The sequence below is a fragment of the Salvelinus fontinalis genome, chromosome 11 (genome assembly GCF_029448725.1).
Source record: "Salvelinus fontinalis isolate EN_2023a chromosome 11, ASM2944872v1, whole genome shotgun sequence".
Classification (NCBI taxonomy): Eukaryota; Metazoa; Chordata; class Actinopteri; order Salmoniformes; family Salmonidae; genus Salvelinus; species Salvelinus fontinalis.
In genome coordinates, this window is record NC_074675.1 from 10,918,161 (window position 1) to 10,932,182 (window position 14,022).

At 45.0% G+C, this 14,022-nt stretch overlaps 1 protein-coding gene across 9 annotated transcripts in view; it reads left to right on the plus strand.

Moving 5' to 3' along the window:
* LOC129865006 (myosin-binding protein C, slow-type-like) overlaps positions 1–13,880 on the plus strand; it is a 38,939-nt gene extending 25,059 nt beyond the window's left edge. For 6 of the 9 annotated variants that reach the window (XM_055937399.1, XM_055937400.1, XM_055937396.1 and 3 more), the window contains 17 exons: positions 909–1,033; positions 1,198–1,303; positions 1,554–1,720; positions 1,850–2,015; positions 2,283–2,389; positions 2,482–2,618; positions 4,287–4,551; positions 4,796–4,984; positions 5,629–5,763; positions 5,915–6,082; positions 7,763–7,851; positions 7,946–8,141; positions 8,443–8,582; positions 8,742–8,901; positions 9,256–9,467; positions 10,926–11,112; positions 12,997–13,880. In XM_055937399.1, coding sequence (XP_055793374.1) covers positions 909–1,033; positions 1,198–1,303; positions 1,554–1,720; positions 1,850–2,015; positions 2,283–2,389; positions 2,482–2,618; positions 4,287–4,551; positions 4,796–4,984; positions 5,629–5,763; positions 5,915–6,082; positions 7,763–7,851; positions 7,946–8,141; positions 8,443–8,582; positions 8,742–8,901; positions 9,256–9,467; positions 10,926–11,112; positions 12,997–13,097 — 2,650 coding nt within the window. In that variant the 3' untranslated portion in view covers positions 13,098–13,880. Of the gene's footprint in view, positions 1–908; positions 1,034–1,197; positions 1,304–1,553; positions 1,721–1,849; positions 2,016–2,282; positions 2,390–2,481; positions 2,619–4,286; positions 4,552–4,795; positions 4,985–5,628; positions 5,764–5,914; positions 6,083–7,762; positions 7,852–7,945; positions 8,142–8,442; positions 8,583–8,741; positions 8,902–9,255; positions 9,468–10,925; positions 11,113–11,865; positions 11,905–12,996 lie in introns of all 9 variants that reach the window. The other 3 variants (XM_055937401.1, XM_055937395.1, XM_055937394.1) reach the window with 2 other exon arrangements.
* The last annotated feature ends 142 nt before the right edge of the window (positions 13,881–14,022 follow it).

A 14,022-nucleotide genomic window follows, 5' to 3' on the forward strand; every position in this document is an offset into this window, starting at 1 on the left:
AGACCAAAAAGCTCTATTTTTGTCTCATCAGACCACATGACCTTCTCCCATTCCTCCTCTGGATCATCCAGATGGTCATTGGCAAACTTCAGACGGACCTGGACATGCGCTGGCTTGAGCAGGGGGACCTTGCGTGCGCTGCAGGATTTTAATCCATGACGGCGTAGTGTGTTACTAATGGTTTTCTTTGAGACTGTGGTCCCAGCTCTCTTCAGGTCATTGACCAGGTCCTGCAGTGTAGTTCTGGGCTAATCCCTCACCTTCCTCATGATCATTGATGCCCCACGAGGTGAGATCTTGCATGGAGCCCCAGACCGAGGGTGACTGACCGTCATCTTGAACTTCTTCCATTTTCTAATAATTGCGCCAACAGTTGTTGCCTTCTCACCAAGCTGCGTGCCTATTGTCCTGTAGCCCATCCCAGCCTTGTGCAGGTCTACAATTCTATCCCTGATGTCCTTACACAGCTCTCTGGTCTTGGTCATTGTGGAGCGGTTGGAGTCTGTTTGATTGAGTGTGTGGACAGGTGTCTTTTATACAGATAACGAGTTCAAACAGGTGCAGTTAATACAGGTAATGAGTGGAGAACAGGAGGGCTTCTTAAATAAAACTAACAAGTCTGTGAGAACCGGAATTCTTACTGGTTGGTAGGTGATCAAATACTTATGTCATGCAATAAAATGCAAATTAATTACTTAAAAATCATACAATGTGATTTTCTGAATTTTTGTTTTAGATTCCGTCTCTCACAGTTGAAGTGTACCTATGATAAAATTTACAGACCTCTACATGCTTTGTAAGTAGGAAAACCTGCAAAATCGTCAGTTTATCAAATACTTGTTCTCCCCACTGTAGTCACAGTATGTGGATATCCAGTGATTTGATTGATTGATGCACTTGCTGCATAGGTTTATCTTTGAGCAAAAGGGCACGCAGCGGATCCTGGTCATTAACAACTGCGGCCTAAATGATGATGCTGCTTATTCCGTAGCCGCGGGAGAAGAGAAGTGTACCACCGAGCTGTTTGTCAAAGGTACCCCTCTCCATTCCATCATCCTTCTCTCTTCATTTTAATGTCTCTTTGGGGAATTAGTGGGACCAGAATGTAGTCTCTCCACAATTTCACACTCCACTGTTTCTAATTATTTTGATGCCAGCCCCTCTATGATTTTATGATTTGCATCTTAATTTCCGCAGAGTTACCAGTGAAGATTACTAAAGAGATTGAGGCGGTGAAAACAACAGTGAACGAGAGGATTGAGTTGGAGTGTGAAGTGTCTGAAGAAGGAGCTCAAGTAAAATGGTAGGGCCATGTCCACTGTGTGTGTGTGTGTGTGTGTGTGTGTGTGTGTGTGTGTGTGTGTGTGTGTGTGTGTGTGTGTGTGTGTGTGTGTGTGTGTGTTCCCCCCCCCCCCCTTGTGACACTGTGTGTGTGTTTTTTTCCCTTTGTGTGTGTGCGTGTGTATTTTTCCCGTGTGTGTGTGTGTTTTCCCTTGTGTCCTAGTGTGTGTGTGAGTGCCTCTGTGCCTCTAACCTTTTGTCTTTCCCCTCAGGTGTAAGAATGGCGTGGAGGTACCGACCGGGCCCCGGTCACGCTACCGTGTCAAGTCTGAGGGGCTGAAACACTGGCTAATCATTGACGATGCCTCAAAGGAGGACACTGGAACCTTCTCCCTTATGGCCTCTGGGGGCACCTCTGAAGCCAAAGTCCAGGTTGAATGTGTGTATTTCACTTCCCTCTCTTTTCCTCACACTTTCTCTCTTACTGAGAAACTGTAGATCAACTATATTGATGACTATTTTTACTTTTTTCTATCCTCTTATTTCTTTCCGTTCTTCCCTTCATCAGTGAAGCCACTGAAGATTATTCAGGATTTGCAGGACATGACAGTGCTTTTGGGCCAGCCACTGAAGATGCACTGTGAGATCTTCCCTGGGAATGTTCCAGGTCGCTGGTACAGGAACGGACAGTTGATCCAGTCCAATGACCGCATCAACATCCTGCAAAGAGCCAAGTACGTCACCTCCCTCCCACTCGCCCATCTCATCAGCCCCATAATCTGTGTTCATGGGGGTTTCATACCTGGTGAAGTCGCAGAGGCAAAAATTCTGGGCCCAAATCATGATTCATCACTAGGCCCATGTAACCTGAGCAAGAAAAACTCAGGGTCTTAGCCCTTCCCTCTGTCCTCCTGCTTGTCTCTAGTGTCTTTTTTTATATTGGTTAAGCTATCTTCTCAGGAGCAAGCCTACAGTATTCACTTGTTTTCTTGTTTTGACAGGAACCACCGATTAGAAATTGTGAACAGCACCATTCACGATGCCGGGGATTATACCTTTGTGCCAGAGGGATACTCTCAGAGCCTCTGTGCCAAAGTTCATATCGTTGGTACAGTCATTTTAATGATACAAAACCATCCGTGGGTAGATAACGAATATTATAGAGCACTTACTTGTTTTCTTCCTTGTCCCTTTCCTCAGATCCTCCCAGGGTGCACCTGGAGAGCTTGAACTTCCCTGACAACACAGTGACCATTGTGGCAGGAAATAAACTCCGTGTGGAGATCCCCATCAGTGGAGAACCAGCACCCAGAGTGGTGTGGATGAAGGGAGAGAGGGTGAGTGACCTGGGTCAAAATAGGCTTCATTGTGCTTAATTGTTGTCGGAAGTATAGTATACAGTCGTGGCCAAAGGTTTTGAGAATGACACAAATATTCATTTTCACAAAGTCTGCTGCCTCAGTGTCTTTAGATCTTTTTGTCAGGTGTTACTATGGAATACTGAAGTATAATTACAAGCATTTCATACGTGTCAAAGGCTTTTATTGACAATTACATGAAGTTGATGCAGTCCATATTTGCAGTGTTGACCCCTCTTTTTCAAGACCTCTGCAATCCGCCCTGGCATGCTGTCAATTAACTTCTGGGCCACATCCCGACTGATGGCTGCCCATTCTTGCATAATCAATGCTTGGATTTTGTTAGCATTTGTGGGGTTTTGTTTGTCCACCCGCCTCTTGAGGATTGACCACAAGTTCTCAATGGGATTAAGGTCTGGGGAGTTTCCTGGCCATGGACCCAAAATATCGATGTTTTGTTCACCGAGCCACTTAGTTATCACTTTTGCCTTATGGCAAGGTGCTCCATCATGCTGGAAAAGGCATTGTTCGTCACCAAACTGTTCCTGGATGGTTGGGAGAAGTTGCTCTCGGAGGATGTGTTGGTACCATTCTTTATTCATGGCTGTGTTCTTAGGCAAAATTGTGAGGGAGCCCACTCCCTTGGCTGAGAAGCAACCCCACACATGAATGGTCTCAGGATGCTTTACTGTTGGCATGACACAGGACTGATGGTAGCGCTCACCTTGTATTCTCTGGACAAGCTTTTTTCCGGATGCCCCAAACAATCAGAAAGGGGATTGATTCATCAGAGAAAATGACTTTACCCCAGTCCTCAGCAGTCCAATACCTGTACCTTTTGCAGAATATCAGTCTGTCCCTAATGTTTTTCCTGGAGAGAAGTGGCTTCTTTGCTGCCCTTCTTGACACCAGGCCATCCTCCAAAAGTCTTCGCCTCACTGTGCGTGCAGATGCACTCACACCTGCCTGCTGCCATTCCTGAGCAAGCTCTGTACTGGTGGTGCCCCGATCCCGCAGCTGAATCAACTTTAGGAGACGGTCCTGGACTTTCTTGGGCGCCCTGAAGCCACCTTCACAACAATTGAACCGCTCTCCTTGAAGTTCTTGATGATCCGATAAATGGTTGATTTAGGTGCAATCTTACCGGCAGCAATACCCTTGCCTGTGAAGCCCTTTTTGAGCAAAGCAATGATGATGGCACGTGTTTCCTTGCAGGTAACCATGGTTGACAGAGGAAGAACAATGATTCCAAGCACCACCCTCCTTTTGAAGCTTCCAGTCTGTTATTCAAACTCAATCAGCATGACAGAGTGATCTCCAGCCTTGTCCTCGTCAACACTCACACCTGTATTAACGAGAGAATCACTGACATGATGTCGGCTGGTCCTTTTGTGGCAGGGCTGAAATGCACTGGAAATGTTTTTGGGGGGATTCAGTTCATTTGCATGGCAAAGAGGGACTTTGCAATTAATTGCAATTCATCTGATTACTCTTCATAACATTTTGGAGTATATGCAAATTGCCATCATACAAACTGAGGCAGCAGACTTTGTGAAAATTAATATTTGTGTCATTCTCAAAACTTTTGGCCACGACTGTACATACTGAATGTATGGGTACAGTACAATCTACTATTTGCCATCGTAGGTAATCCTTGACTCGGGCCACCGTGTGCGAGCTGAAACCTTTCCGGACCACACCAGCCTCACCATCGACATCGCAGAGAAGGAAGACACAGGAAACTACAAGATAGTCCTGCAGAACGAGGCTGGTGAAGCAGGGGCTAGCGTCAAAGTCAAGGTGGTGGATATCCCAGACCCTCCTGAAGTTCCCCTAGTCACGGAGGTGGGAGGAGACTGGTGCTCTATGACATGGGAACCCCCGATCTATGACGGAGGCTCACCCATCTTAGGTAGGTGTGTGTGGGTGGTTTTATGCTAACAAGTTGGATATTCTGTTGTGTGTATGTGATATAGAACTATGCTTTTCCCCAAAGGCTACTTCATTGTGGTGTGTGTATGTGATATAGAACTATGCTTTTCCCCAAAGGCTACTTCATCGTGGTGTGTGTATGTGATATAGAACTATGCTTTTCCCCAAAGGCTACTTTCTTCGTGGTGTGTGTATGTGATATAGAACTATGCTTATCCCCAAAGGCTACTTCATCGAAAGGAAGAAGAAGCAGAGTTCCAGATGGATGAGGCTGAACTTTGACCTGAACAAAGAGACCACATTTGAGCCAAAAAAGATGATTGAGGGTGTCCCGTACGAGGTGCGCGTCTTTGCTGTGAATGCCATCGGCGTGTCCAAACCCAGCGAGCCATCCAAAGCCTTTGTACCCCTGGGTGAGTTCTGAGTACGCGATGTTTGCTTGGCAATGTAAATCTTTGTGACAAAGCCAGTGAGGTGACACTTACAGTACAAAGGCGTTATCCTCTTATGTAAGCCAATACAGTTTATCCTGTGGTTATATCATATCACGATAGTGGGAGAAAAATTAAAGAGCCAGTGCTGTGATACTGTGTGATAGTGCAGGCCATTGCGTGGGCTGCCCTTCCCCTTTGCAGCTGTTCCTCTGATACCTCACCATTCCAAGCATTCCGCATTCTGACTGTGACCTCCACTGGACGTGGCCGGGGCTTTAGAAGATATTAAATATGTCTTTATAATGGCTGCCAAATCATCTAGGGCTTATAGGTTTAGGAGATCAGCCTCCCACAGGGTTCAATGGGAGTTAAACTTGATGCAGAATGTAAGAATAGACGTTAAGAGCCGCCCCTAATGAGATCTGATGAACAGATTGATGGCATACCAGCGCCAGCTACATGGGCATGGAGGTGTTTCTTAGGTATACTACATTGTATGCGTCATACTGTTCTTATGGCAATTGGAGATCCACTTTTGACAAGGCATGAAACATACTATACATGCAAGGAAATGTTTGTGTGAAGTTCAACCTTTGTAACACTCTCACACTGATTGCTCTCAGCGGTGACCAGCGAGCCCACCATGCTGGTGGTGGATGATGTCACAGACACCACGGTGACCATGAAGTGGCGTCCCCCAGACACCATCGGAGCTGCAGGCTTAGATGGCTACCTGGTGGAGTATTGCATCGAAGGAAGTAAGAAGCATTCGATTGACATGCCTCCGTCAACGAATAGACTTTGTCTTTTATAACTAGAACCCACTTGACTTTTCATGATCAGGAGAAACTCCTGGCCTGTTAATAAGTATTACCTGCTGTGTTAAGTCTATGGACATGTTCTCCCCAGCTGATGACTGGAGAGTAACCAATAAGGAGCTGACAGAGAAGACTAAGTACACCATCACTGGCCTCCCTCCAGAGGCTAAGATCCTGGTAAGGGTAAGGGCCATCAATGCTGCCGGCGCCAGCACTCCCAGAACACTTCAGCACTCTATCCTGGTCAAAGAGGTCATCGGTGAGTCCTAGCCACTCTCCACTTCTCTTTTTGATGTCTGTATTTATTATTTATTAGCAAGGCTTAAGCAACAGGGCTAGGAACATGACATTTGAAACACAAGTCCAAAGGGCAAGTGTTCATGAAAGATTTACAGTGCCTTCGGAAAGTATTCAGACCCCTTGACGTTTTCCACATTTTGTTACGTTACAGCCTTATTCTAAAATGGATAAAAAATATGAAAAATCAGCAATGTATACAGAATACCCCATAATGACAAAGCGAAAACAGGTTTTTCGAAAAATGTGCGAATGTATTAATATAAAAAATAGAAATACCTTATTTGCATAAGTATTCAGACACTGAATTGAGCTCAGGTGCATCCTGTTTCCATTGATCATCCTTGAGATGTTTCTACAACTAGATTGGAGTCCACCTGTGGTAAGTTCAATTGATTGGACATGATTTGGAAAGGCACACACCTGTCTATATAAGGTCCCACAGTTGACAGTGCATGTCAGAGCAAAAACCAAGCCATGAGGTCGAGGAATTGTCAGTAGAGCTCCGAGACAGGATTGTGTCGAGGCACAGATCTGGGAAGGGTACCAAAAAATGTCTGCAGCATTGAAGGTCCCCAAGAACACAGTAGCCTCCATCATTCTTAAATGGAAGAAGTTTGGAACCACCAAGAATTTTCCTAGAGCTGGCTGCCCGGCCAAACTGAGCAATTGGGGGAGAAGGGCCTTGGTCAGGGAGGTTACCTTGAACCCGATGGTCAGTCTGACAGAGCTTTAGAGTTCCTCTGTGGAGATGGGAGAACATTCCAGAAGGACAACCATCTCTGCAGCACTCCACAAATCAGGCCTTTATGGTAAAGTGGCCAGACAGAAGCCACTACTCAGTAGAAGGCACATAACAGCCTGTTCGGAGTTTGCCAAAAGGCACCTAAAGACTCTCAGACCACGAGAAACAAGATTCTCTGGTCTGATGAAACCAAGATGGAACTCTTTTGCCTGAATGCCAAGTGTCACGTCTGGAGGTAACCTGGCACCATCCCTACGGTGAAGCATGGTTGTGGCAGCATCATTCTGTGGCGATGTTTTTCAGCAGCAGGGACTGGGAGACTAGTCAGGATCGAGGGTAAGATGAACGGAGCAAAGTACAGAGAGATCCTTGATGAAAACCTGCTCCAGAGCGCAGAGGACCTCAGACTGTGGCGAAATTTCACCTTCCAACAGGACAACGACCTGAAAATAGCTGTACAGCAACGTTTCCCATCCAACCTGACAGAGCTTGAGAGGATTTGCAGAGAAGAATGGGCGAAACTCCCCAACTACAAATGTTCCAAGCTTGTAGTTTCATACCCAAAAGGACTCAATGCTGTAATCGCTGCAAACAAAGTACAGAGTAAAGGGTCTGAATACTTATGTAAATGTAATATTTCAGTTATTTATTTTTATAAATTAGCAACAAATTCTAAAAAACAGTTTTTGCTTTGTCATTATGGGGTATTGTGTGTACTGTAGATTGAGGATGATTTTAAAAAAATAAAAAAAATAAAAAATAGTTTGTTTTAGAATAAGGCTGTATCGTAACAAAATGTGGAAAGTCAATGGGTCTGGATAATTTCCAAAGGCACTGTAGATAAAAATAAAACGGAAATCATGTTCCATCCACTTATCTGAGCTGTCTTCTTCCCAGAACCACCTAAGATCCGCATCCCCCGTCACTTGAAGCAGACGTACACTCGTAAAGTCGGAGAAGCCGTCAATCTCGTTATTCCATTCATGGTAAGGCAATAACAGAAAATGGCTCAACTACCTTCTGTGAAAGCCCTTTACTAAATCATATTTAGTTAGATTCATGCTCCTATGTGACATGTAGGGCAAGCCCAGGCCAAAGGTGAGCTGGCTGAAGGAGGGTCAGGCGGTGGACCCCACGCAGGTCACTATCCGCAACACAGACTGTGACAGCATCATCTTCATCCGCAAAGCAGAGAGGAAGCACTCTGGGAAGTACGATATGAAGGTGGAGGTGGAGAACCACGTGGACACGGCCATCGTAGACATCCAGATAGTAGGTGGGTCAAAGGACACTGACAGGAAGGATATCCTGATCTCACTTACAGTTAAAGTTGTGTAGGCATAGATCAATTAAGCACTTGTATCGGTCATTTTTACAGATTTAATCGAACAGTAAGTAGAAAAGAAATACTATAAGAAGGAAAGATCTCATAGTAAAGAGTTGATCAAGTTGAATGTTTTTAGTGTTGTTCTGCCCTTTATTCCCTACCAGATTTTTCACAGCAGCTAATGTCTAGAACATTCCAATAAGACCCATACTGATGTTAATGATGTTAACGGATTCATCTCTCCACTCAGACCTCCCAGGGCCTCCACAGTGTGTGAAGATAGATGAGGTCTGGGGGGGAAACGTGGCTCTGGACTGGACCCCTCCAAAGGACAATGGCAATGCCGCCATTACAGGCTACACCATCCAGAAAGCAGACAAGAAGACCATGGTATGAGTCTGCTGAATGCATCACTTAGTACTGTACTGTATGGAATCAGTATGAGGGAGAGATTTACGTCTGTATGTACTATGCATATGGAATCCAGGTGTTTGTGCTAATCAATGTGATCCCCTGCATGTTTAAACTAATCTGATTTCTGTGTGACAGGAGTGGTACACGTGTATTGAGCACTACCACCGCACCTGCATCACCATCACCGAGCTGGTGGTGGGGAACGAGTACTACTTCAGAATCTACTCTGAGAACATGGTGGGTCTGAGCGAGGGTGCCACCCAGACCAAGGACAGCGCCCTAATCGTTAAAGAAGGTATGTGTGAGCTCCTCTGTGGGGGGGAATACCGTATGGAGAGCAATGAAAAATATGACCAGTATGTCATCCCCCTCTACTTTCTAATATTATGGACCAACTCGTTCGAAAAGCAGATGGACATGAACCTCAGTCACTTCTTTTTTCATTTTCTTTGTCTTTTGTCACAAAAGGTAACGATACATAGTGATAAAATATACATTTTTACAGAATTGGACCAGTTGCTTTCATTCAGAGATGGCATATACACTACATATCATGTTTCATTGTACTGTACTGTTAATGTGGATGTTGCTGTTTATGACCACAGATGATGAATTAAAATACTGTCTCTCCTTCAATCATGATCACAAGGGAAATTCCCCCATGATACAGCTCAGCGCCTGTATCATGTACAACCCCATTCTTCCTCCCTTCCTCCCTCTGCAGGCATGCAACTGAAGAACCCAGAGTACATCGACCACGACTTCAAAGAGCCTCCCAAGTTCACCCAGCCCCTCATCAACACCTTCGCTATCGCTGGCTACAATGCCACCCTCAACTGCAGCGTCCGCGCCAACCCACGGGTAGGTGTAGCCCGGGTCCCAGATCTGTTTGTGCTGTCTTGCCAACTACATTTCAGCAATTGGAGTTGGCAAGACAGCACAAACAGATCTGGGACTCAGGCTAGGGTAGGTGTGTAGGACTGTACTTAGACAGTGCCTACACCAACCCTCTGGGAATGTTCTGTCCAACTAAACTCCTAGACGTGGTTGTGGTATCATTGCTGCTGACGTTCGGTCCTGCCTATTAATTAGTGATTGATTTAGACATGGGAAACCAAGTATGTCTTCTCTATTGACTCTGGCCAATCAATGACATGAATTGATGAATTAGGAGCCAAACCCAAAGACTGTGCAGCCTTGAAGCCCTGAGGCTGGGACTTCCAATGCCCTGGCCTAGTGGGTCATCTTAGGCCTTTAGTCAGCCTGTTCCCCATACCCCTCTGGCCTGTTCCCCATACCCCTCTGGCCTGTTCCCCATACCCCTCCGGCCTGTTCCCCATACCCCTCCGGCCTGTTCCCCATACCCCTCCGGCCTGTTCCCCATACCCCTCCGGCCTGTTCCCCATACCCTTCCGGCCTGTTCCCCATACCCCTCCGGCCTGTTCCCCATACCCCTCCGGCCTGTTCCCCATACCCCTCCGGCCTGTTCCCCATACCCCTCCGGCCTGTTCCCCATACCCCTCCGGCCTGTTCCCCATACCCCTCCGGCCTGTTCCCCATACCCCTCCGGCCGGTTCCCCATACCCCTCCGGCCGGTTCCCCATACCCCTCCGGCCTGTTCCCCATACCCCTCCGGCCTGTTCCCCATACCCCTCCGGCCTGTTCCCCATACCCCTCCGGCCTGTTCCCCATACCCCTCCGGCCTGTTCCCCATACCCCTCCAGGATGGACCAGGTCCAAATGGTCCAGCCCTCCAGCTGTATGCTGAAAGCTTAACACCTGCAGCCTGCTCTTTCTGACCGCCTCTCAATCACGGCAGCCTTTACACCTGACAGCTATCCTCTCTCTAACAACACATCTCTAGTCAGCTGCCGGAAGTTTTTTGTTCAGAGGTTAAAAAACATATTAAATAAACAGACAGAGGACAACATTTGTTTAACACGTGTGCCTTAGTGCCCATGGTAATATGTAAATATAAGGGTTTATCTGATTAATGCACTCTTGGTTACACGATATGACTGTTCATACACTGTTTTGATTAGGTTATCTCTAACTTGAACAGTGTATTGGCCCTCTCACTAAGAAAATAGTACAAATCCACAGACCAGTAAAACATTGCAATGTATTGAATGCTTTTGAAATAATGTACTACAACATATTGAGTTGACAAATGTTTTAATGATACAGTAGCGATGCCTTTTATACTACTTGATAAAAATTATGGGTAGTAACTTGCGAAACATCCCTGACTTAATTGAGTATTGATATTTTAGAGGCTTCTCTAGGAAACGGGCTAACCTTCTCTGTTTTTGACTTCAGCCCAAAGTGATTTGGATGAAGAATAAGATAGCCATCATTGACGATCCGCGCTACCGCATGTTTAGCAACCAGGGGGTCTGCACCCTGGAGATCCGGAAACCCAGCCCCTACGACGGGGGCATGTACTCCTGCAAGGCCATTAATGACCTGGGTGATGCACTAGTGGAGTGTAAGCTGGAGGTTAAAGGTCAGTTTTGGCTGTAGGGGTACCTGGTAACCTGCGGTGTATGTTAACCACCTGTGTACAGTATTAGGTGTTGAGACTCTATGGTGACGTAGATCAGTACATAGTTTGTTTCAGTGACTACACCACCAAGGTCCCGTTCATATCAGCTGTGGCCCTGTAAGTATCCGTCGTACATATATCGTAGATGATATATGCTTATATTGTCATATACAATATCCAGGGGGTTGTCATTACATCAGCCCTGCTACTCTAATGAGGAACAACGTATTACATCATGTGGCTGAATTCAATCTATGCATTTCCTTCTCATTTTAGACAATTTTGAACATGTTCATCCAGTCACAGGTGTTCATACAAGACTTCAGTAATGTCACTTGTGTTCAGCCGAATCCTGTACATCCCACTACCATTGTTGAATTTCCTACCACAACTTCAAAGTCACAATGTCAAATGTAGCATGCTTCACCAATACAGCATGGTCCAGTTCTTCCTAAGGCGTCATCACACATCAACACCTCATAACTCAAACACACGCCAATACGTATTGTTCTAGATGTAGTTCCCTTGTTAGATGAATACTATCTTGTGGCTCCATGTTTTAATGTTTCCCCTCAACAGATGGTGATGTTCCTTCAATTATGTGTTTAACTCCTCATATAAAATGAGTTCAATAACTGACCAGTATTCCCTGGAGAACACATAACTCCCCCATGTAAACATTTGGATAACCCCTCTTCTCTTCTCTCCCCCCAGTCCCCACTCAGGAATAGTGAATGTATGTTCTCACCCAAGGTAAGCTTTCATATGGTTTTGGCATATGAAGCTTATGTCATTCATTCTGCATCTGTCAAATGCCAATAATACAGCTTTTCTCAGCAGTACTAGGTAGTCTATTTAAGTTCACACCCACCCGCCTGAAAGAGTACCACGGGAAGGAATGCAAGAGTTCAGGGCTTGCCTGCTTTAGTCAAAATGGATGTGTGATATGTACAGTAACATAATAGATTATTGTGTATTTGGCTCTAGACATTTTTTGGGCAGTGTTCATTGGAGCCAGTTACTTTCCAGTAACACTCTAGGGTTGCTGTCTAGGGTGGCTGTCTAAAGTCAAGCGTACCCCTAACATTTCAGAAGTAAATTTTAACGGTTGGTGTGACTTGACTGCTTGTATGACCTGTGTTTCCCTGGTAACTGTGTCTGTTCCTCATCTAACATATGCCACACACAAAAGGTGAGTATCCTTCAAAGTAGTGCATTATTTTCCAGAAGTCGTTACTCCAGGGTGGTGTCCTGTACATACGTGTTATGATATTTATGGGGTGATAAGATACAATTCATACATAGATCACTTTCTGCTGATTAAAACATAGATTATATATCTATAGTAGGCCTATATTTGACACGTTAGGGTTATTATCGTTTGTGTCAATGCACCATCTATTATGTACTAGAGAAGGCAAAATCCAATAAATGTTCCTGAGCTTCTTGGGCGCATTTTTGGCCTACTTAGTGAATGGCCATGTCATGGCTCCTATAGCTCTACCTCTGTAAGCCTAGGCAGATATAGATTTACTTACAGACGCAAAAGTGACGTCTTGCACCTTCCCTTTACTGACACTCTATTTTCTCTCCTCTCACTGCTATCCACTTTGGTATCTCTTCTTTTTTGTACTGTATGGTGTCTCTCTTCTGTTTCTTTGTTGCAGACTCACCCTCTTTTCGCTGTTTCAGTGTCTGTTTCGATGTTGCACACTGACCCTACGCTATTGCCGTTGGACTCTTATGATCTTCTCTCTGTTAAAGATTCATAGTCTTCTCTCTCTCTTTCACTTTCTCTCTATAGCTCCTAACAACAAACTGAGTGTCTCTCCCTTTCTCCCCTAGGGGGCTTTACCTTCTCTGAGCTCATGCAGCGTGGAGTGCCTTTACACCTGATCGATAAGTACATGAGCGAGACCAAGGCCGTGGAGCAGCCAGAGAAGTAGTCGGACTGAGCAACCGCTAATACACCTAGGATGCCCGGAAACCTGACGTCACACCACTAGTGATCTGCCTCTAACCAGCAGTCGAGGGAGGAGCTGGAGGGGGAGGGAGGGATGTACTGGACTTTGGCATGGCATGCTGTGTATGGAGCTAGTTACCATAGAAGAAGCCAATTCATCACCAGCTTTGTGTCATCTCCTAGTATTCAAAAGGCTCTGTTTAAGCTCAGTTGCATGTTGGCAGTGTTTTGGCTGTAGCTTTTTATTTTAGATGAGTAGTGCGGGAAATGTATAGTAGGACGAACTGTAATTTCCACCTATGTGGACATGTTTTGTCTCTGTTGGGATTGGGAACTGTGTTTAGGGGAGGGGGCGAATGTTGAAATGTATAAACAATATGGCTTGGTGTCTGTAATGCAATGTCTTGTGATTAAAGATTTAACTTCAGAAGATACAAATATTAAAACATTTCTGATCAGGTGATTTGCAATGAGAATTTACAGTATTTCATCAGTCCCTTTAAAATGCTTCACATTAGGATTTTCTGATTTCATTTTCTGGTCTTGGAGTATGAAAAGTATAGTTGTCTGACTAATGTTGAGATTTGGGCTTTCAAACAGACAGTTATCCATCTTTTTGTTTAAGCCTTACACTGCATGACACATTGTGCTCATACTGTACTTCAGGCTTGATTATATTCTTAGCCGTCAGGCCATCTGCGCATGTTTTAATCTTCAATTTGTAATGTATGACTCCTGGAATAAAATAAAAACATGTAACATATCATCCTTTTATTTATGTGTGAATACTTTCAAAAAAGGTTAATACAGTACATAATAGGAAAAAAGACTGTATTAAGATGCTTAAAGAACACGCTATATTCACTTCAGAGCGCACTCAGAAATGTTGCAACTACAGAATAAAATGT